The following is a 7,066-nucleotide window of genomic DNA, read 5'->3' as shown; positions in this document are numbered from 1 at the left end:
CAATCACGTTTGGAACTCCTCAGATCGTACGTTTATTTCCACATGTGAATCATACCCAGGGCGTGGCTCACAGGGGCGGGCGCAGGGTCCCTTCTTCCCAGGGTCGCAGAGCGCGGCCGCCACGGGACCCGTGCACGCGTGCTGCCTGGCCTGCCTCGCCGACGTTTGGTTCTCCCTGCCCCAGCGCCCTCTCCTGCTGGCCTCCCCTCCACCTGCCCCCGTCACCCAACCCCGCTCACCCGCCCCCCGTCACCCAGTGCTCGGGAAACCTCTGAGCTCAGTCACAAGTGGAGGGACCACAAGCGAGCTGTGCAGACACAGCCTGTGAACAATCCAAAGACAGGCCGAAACCTGCGGGCGTGGCTACGCGTGAGGACACGGGGACCCGAGGGGGTGGTTCGCAGGGTCCAAGACTTTACTAGAAAGAAATAAGCACTGCTTTCAACGGCATACTCTCTGAACAGGTGTGGAGGCACACACCACGTGTGCGAATGTAACCTTAACGGGGAAGCGGGTGTGCGCCTGTGCAGGCAACACGCATCTCAAAAAGCAAATCGTTTTGAAAAGACTCTTCTGATAGGAAATGCAGCAGGCACGATGTTCACAGAGCTCGCCTTTATTTTACCTTAAATATACTCGCAATTTGAAAAGCTTCCATGAATGCAATGATTTAAAATAATCAGCGATACCAACACGTCTTTCAGGGTCCAAAAATGATTTCATAGACTTTCTTTAGCAAAGTCATTTGTTAATAGAGTTTTCATATTTATAGTCTCTGGTAATCACTTGTGTTCTCTCTCCATAAATACCGTCGATTTGTCTAGTGAATTTGGGGAAGAAAAAAGGAGGCCAGGGTTCTTTCAAAACCACAACAGACCACCACCACCACCCTGGATTTTAGAACCAGAAAGGCTTTGAATGCCACCGAATCCCGCCCTCGCGGCCCCGCCCCCCAGGCCCTGTGCTGTGGCCCCGCGGGCGCCGCCCCCCAGGCCGGTCAGCGGGGAACACGGGTGTGACCAGGAGGGAAACGGCGTCCGTCGGTCGACTCCGACGCGCTCCCTGCGTGAAGGACGCTGAAGGAACAGCGGTCCTTCCCAGGGACGAAAACGGGGGAATTTAGGGTTTACNCCGCGTCCGCCGCAGCACCAGCGCCAGCCCGTGCGCACAGGACATCAGCGCGAGAGACTGAAACCCGAGGCCGCGGCGACGAGCTGGTCACGGAGCTGCACGCGTGTGACACGACCACGCTGCTGCAGGCGAGCGCCGGAGGAAGCCCGCGAGGGCTCCGGGCGTCTGTGGCGTCAGACGGGCGGCCGTGACCACGGCGACCCGGGGCCTCGGGAAGCCCAGGCGGGTCAGGCAGCGGTGGCCACGCAGAGGAACGGCGGGCGGGGGGCCACGGCCTTCTCGCTTCCACGGGGACAAAATTAAACAGTGCGCAGTTTAGAAACAATTGCTTTTTAGCCCTTCGGCAATACTTTTTAATTAGTTTTAAATGTTAATGGTTCCCGTAATGAACCTAGAAATAGAAAAATATTTAAATAAATAGTTTTTAGGGATTGTTGGCATTTATGATCGATGTGAGGTCTGAGCAAAGAGAAACGGACGTCGGAAGTAAAAACCCGGGCTTGTTAAGCTGAGAGAGCCCTGGGTTTGACTCTGGAAATCAGCAGATCCCGTCTTCCCTGCATTTAAACTCACATTATTTTAAATATAGGAACCTTTATTTCACCTTTTTAAAAAACAAGTTGAATTTGCTGTGTGACTTAGCTCATGTTTCAACATTTCCATCCTGGCACCGAAACCCGCCTGGGTTCACCCCCAAGGCATAGGGCGCTGTGTTGGGAGGGGCCTGGGCGGCTGTGCGGTGGTTAGCGCCCTCGCTGGTGCTCTGCAGGCACCCCGCCTCCCAGGCAGGAAGTACTCCCAGGTATCCGTAGTTACTGAAAACAGAAATGGATCACGCGTGTTGAAACCAGGAGCTGTTAAATTATGTAAAGTCTCACGTCTTCTCAAATGTTACCGGGGAGGTAGAACTTCGTTTAGAGTAAAGACGTCCTCCCTTGGGAGCTAACGGACGGAAAGTGCTGGTGCTGGACGCACAGTATGGGGGCCCGGCGCCCCTTCCTTCCCGCGCCCACAGCCTGGCTCGACGCACAGCCACTTAGCTCCAGTGATCCGAAGAGCCGACACTTGACTCAGCACTGAGGACAGGAAGGCAATTGAGCGGCGGTCATTTCTGGACACCGCCAAGGCTCTAACGAGCAGATGTTTTCTAGGACAGCTTCTTCCATCACAGATGTAAAAAACATCCAGATTCGGGAGACTGCACTTTTATTTTAGAAAAGAGTGAAAAATAAAAATTTCAAGACCAATCGAGATAACACATTTAGATATCGCTTAACTCTAAGCTGCCACCCCCGACTCTCCTTGGAGAAACGCTGTGGACATACGTCCGCCACAGATGACCATAACCTCAGGGTCCACGTTTTTTCCATCTGAATAATCAAGGAACTCGATTCAGAGATTAGATTACATCCTGCATTTTATTCATTTCCATATGACAAAAATAGTCACCTAGACTAAGACATCCATTTCAACCAGATGTGTCGAGCCACAGATTTGTCATAAAAAATATGGGATCTCGGGAAGCGCGCCGGCCGGTCGGGGGCCCCGGCCCTACGCGGTGCTGCAGTAGAAAAATAGTGTCTCTCTTCACCACACAGGGAGGGACCACCGGCCCTGAAGACACAGGGCCACGTCTCGCAGTCCCTTCACGAGCCATCGTATTTACAACACTTTACATTTCTTTTCTCTGAAGTTATGTACACGTCCTTCTGGGAGAAGAGAGAACATCACAGGGAACCACACACTAAGAAAAACCAAAACCCAAACCAAAAATCACACCAAAAAGGACACATAAATAATAAAAACATTCAACCGCTGAAGCCCAGCGGCACCCGGTGGCCGGGCCGAAGCCCCCGAGAACGGGCTGCCCCTCCGGGTTCGGGGGCCAGAGGTTGGGGGGGGGCACGCTCCGTCCGACGGGAGGAAACAGCTCAGTCTGCAGATGAGGGGTCTTCGCGCCTGTTTTTGTTCAAGGTCACACCCTTGACTTTGCAGCTGGTGTCCTGCTGGGAAGGTCTTACTTGTCCATCTCGGCCGGGAAGTCATAACCGTCCGGTCCCTTCTTCAGGGCTCAGGACCCCAGCGCCACCNGGCGGCGCTCTGGCTCCCGCCCCCCCGCCGCCCAGCACCCGGGCCCCGCCGCACGCCAAGCAGCTCCGACCCAGTCAGCAGCTTCAGACTGTACTTGAGTAATCAGCCGACATTGTGCTTTGCTCTCATCTGAGAAGATAATAAATAAATCAGGAACTCAGAGAACGTCCCGGTTACGACCGACTACTGCCAGGCCTCCGACACCTCTCCCCAGGTGCCTGCACACGGGTCTGCGGAGACCCGGGCCAGGGTGCGGGGNGATGCCTCCGATTCCCTCCTCTCAGTTGTGTGGGGGGCAGTCAGGTGTTTTACCGGGCTTCGTAGAAAAGTTAAATAAATCATTTTAATTTAAGAAACGGCAGCCCCTCGTTTACGGAGGAGCACACAAGCCCTGGCGGCTTTTCTGCATTCCCACACTGTCTGACCTTGAGACAAAACAAGAAACCGTAACAGTTTTTTTTTTCATTTTCCTTAAACCAAAGTACTATTTATAAAATACTTTACATCTTTTTAAGTTTTCAAATTATAGACAAACCTCTCTAATACAAAATACTAAAAGTGCAATAGTATAAATTAAGAGTTTGCAACCACATTATACAAACATTACCTTTTTATTGTACAGCTTTCATAACGTGAAATATTTCCTCACAACTGTTTATAATGTTGTGAATAATTTACGGTGACGTTTGTCTGTAACTTGTCCCCAATTGCTGGGCTACAGACCACACTAGGGAACAACTGTCCACATAGCAGCTACAAACATTTAAATTAAAAAAAAAAAAAAAAAGAAAATGAAAAAAGGCTGGTCACTGACAGGTAGTCGCACACGGAAGCATGCTCTTTCCCAGTGTAACTTCACAATTTGCCTGCACTGAAATTACTCACTTATTTATAGTAAAACAAATTCTGCTTTAAAAAAAAAATCACATAACCAGATGTATTCCGCAGTACAAAAGCTTCCTTTAAAGTCCGGGGCTGTATTATCTGTTACCCGCATACTCTTACCGTTATAAATACTACAGACGAAGGTGCTGCGGAAGGACACAGTGCTAGGGGTACCGGACCACATCTTTCAGTTAATAGTCTAAAAACAGAGTTCAAGTTTCTAACTAATTCGAACAAAACCTTCGAGTGAGTGTCGCTGGAACAGCACAGGCTTCCTCCCTCCTCTGGGGGTGGGGGAGATTAGGTTCGGGGAGGAACGAACTGGATGTGGTGCGAGCCCTTTCCATTCCCAAGGCGGTTGTACAAGGACTTCTCTTTTTGATTTAAATTTATCTAAAAGGTGAGGGTCCCCAAGCGCAGTCCAGCTCACCGTGGGAAGAAGTACCATGCAGGGCCCACGCGATGACCTTCGGCAGCCACACAGCGAACGTAGTTTCTGCTACGGGTACGATTGTAAGGAGAACTCGGACGCACGGCTGCACAGCCTGACAGTCGCACTCGACGGCATGTGCGTGGGGCAGGGGCGGGCCGGGCTGCGCGGGCAGCTAGTTAATGCCGATCTCCTTGTTATCCTCGATAAACCTCGCGAACGGACGCGTGGCTCCTGTTTCGGAGTTCGCTTTGTCCAAACCCACAACGGGCGGGCTACCGCCAGTGCGCGCTTTGTCCATCCCGGCGGCCAGGGAACCCAGGGGAGGGATGGCGCTTCCGCCGAGACTTACTGGGAGCTGGGGGATGCCACCGTTCTGGATGACAGAGATCTCGTTGTTCTTCATGGCGAGACCGTTGGTGATGGCCGCGGCGTACTGGTTCCAGAAGCTGGGGTCAACGTTCATTGCTCGCGCGGCCAGGTCCTTCTGGAACATCTCCGAGAACTTCAGGGCGTCGCCACCTAGCAGAGCCATGGGGTTTTCCACGGACAGGCGGCGGCCACGCCTGGCCGGGGCGTTGTTCCACATGTGGGTGCCCATGTGCACCTGCGTGAGACACACGGAGAGAAGGCACAGGTGAGCAAGCCCGGCACCGGGGGCGGGTGCGAGCCTGCCCCACGCTTCCCACGTGTCACCAGACACCCAGCACGATGGCTGCGGAACTGGGCTTCTCGTCCCCACTCTGAGCATCCATCGGGACGCCACGCATTGTCGGTGGCCTCTTCTGTGCGTCTTATATTTTATGTGCGACACTTCTTTTCACGAAATACAAAAAGCAAAACCAGTCAATACGTTCTCAAGTGTTTCTTTCAGCTGATGAGCTTGATGGGGTGACTGTCCCCCATGAAGTTGAAAAGCCACCCGGGGAGGCTCCAAAGCTCCAGGGCACGCAGCCTCGCCCCTCAGTCCTCTCCCCTGGCCTCCACACTATGGCGGCTTTCCCCCAAACGCAGACGGAATGGCTGGAGCATCTGCAGCCAGCAGAGACCTCAGGCGGCTCCTGTCCTGCCCGTAAGGAGCAGCCGCCGGTGCTGAGCTCTCCGGAGTCTCCAGACAGGCCCAGGACGTGGACAGAAAGGGGCACGTTTGGCCAAGAGCAGTCATCTAGCGTCTTGCCCACACTTCACCTTCCACGCGAAGTGTACGGTGTGCCCATCCTGAACACGAACACTCCCTGCGCTGTCTTCCTCTGGCCCTTGTGCGGGGGGGCTGCTCACCAAATGCCCCTGAGCCGCTGCTGGTGCCACGCGGGCCCAACCAGAACGGAGCTCTGGCCCCTGGACAGGATTTGTGTCATCTGTGTCTCGTGTGAGCGTTTAAAGCCGTGTTCTGNACCTCCGCCGTGCGGTCACTGCCCCTGCACCAGCACCCCCAACTCTGTGGTCACCCCCCCCATAGCCTCCTCCAGCCCCTTGGGGAATGGGGCCCACACTGGAGGGCCAGCCCTTCACTGCCGCTGCACGGCGCGCGCAGCCCACTAAGTTCCTGCACAGGTGTGAGTTCGTGCGCATGCAGACACACGTGCACACTGGACACCCACACGCACACACAGGCACACACAACAGGACCACGCGCGCCTCGCTGTTGGGGGAGGTCCCCAGCTCCTCCGCCCCCCCAGAATCACAGCAGAGGCCCGGCCTGCAGCACCGGAAGAGGGTGCGGGGCCTTGGAGGCTGAGCCCCCCAGCCCCCACCCCGCGCTCAGCCGGGCGCCAGCGCGCCTTACCTTGAGGTTGCCCTTGGTGGTGAAGGCCCTGCCGCAGATGGTGCAGCCGAAGGGCTTCTCGCCGGTGTGCGTGCGCTCGTGGATCTGCAGGGCGCTGGCCGACGAGAAGGTCTTCCCGCATGACTGGCAGTTGTGTTGCTTGGGCGCCCGGCGCGGCGGGGGGGCCAGCATGGGCGCNTGGCCCTGCTGTGTCCTTTCACTTCCATTTTGATGGCGGTGGGCGCGGAGCCGGTGACCAGGCTAGCGGTGGTCTGGCCGGGACCTAGGGCAAAGTCGGGGTCAAATGACTGAGAACGCGGCTGGCTCAACGCGTGCGTCAGCAAGTGCTGCTTTAAATTCCCCCTAGTGGAGCAGCCGCGGCCGCAGACCGCACAGAGAAACGGGCGCTCCTTAGTGTGGCTGCGGTGGTGGATTTCCAGCGCGCTGCGACAAGCAAAAGGCTTGCGGCAGACGCCACACACGGTGCCCGGACACTTACCCCGATCTCTGCTCAGGAACAGCAGGCTAAAGGGGGCCTCCTCCTTGACGGCCTGCCGGCCGGGCTGGGCCGCCGTGAGGTCCAGCGCGCCTCCGTTTTCGGGGGCGGCGGGGGGGCTGTCCGGCCTCTCGGTCTTCAGCAGCGTCTCCTGGGGCTCCTCCTGGGCGCTGAGGCCCGGGGACTTGGAGGGCAAGCTCTCGCTGTTGCTGTTCATGGGAGACAGGGCGCGCGTGGAGGACGAGGACTCCGACAGAGCCGGGCTGCC

At 55.9% G+C, this 7,066-nt stretch overlaps 1 protein-coding gene across 1 annotated transcript in view; it reads right to left on the bottom strand.

Moving 5' to 3' along the window:
• Positions 1–3,847: 3,847 nt before the first annotated feature.
• SALL3 (spalt like transcription factor 3) overlaps positions 3,848–7,066 on the bottom strand; it is a 13,934-nt gene continuing 10,715 nt past the window's right edge. Inside the window, 4 exon segments of the mRNA XM_077752712.1 lie at positions 3,848–5,144; positions 6,324–6,502; positions 6,505–6,585; positions 6,802–7,066. The exon segment at positions 6,802–7,066 is cut by the window's right edge and continues 859 nt beyond it. Of these exon segments, the coding sequence (XP_077608838.1) occupies positions 4,713–5,144; positions 6,324–6,502; positions 6,505–6,585; positions 6,802–7,066 (957 nt within the window). The 3' untranslated portion in view covers positions 3,848–4,712.

Source organism: Crocuta crocuta, unplaced genomic scaffold (genome assembly GCF_008692635.1).
Source record: "Crocuta crocuta isolate KB4526 unplaced genomic scaffold, BGI_CrCroc_1.0 scaffold101, whole genome shotgun sequence".
In the NCBI taxonomy this organism is placed as follows: domain Eukaryota; kingdom Metazoa; phylum Chordata; class Mammalia; order Carnivora; family Hyaenidae; genus Crocuta; species Crocuta crocuta.
This window is presented reverse-complemented; position numbering and strand designations above follow the sequence as displayed.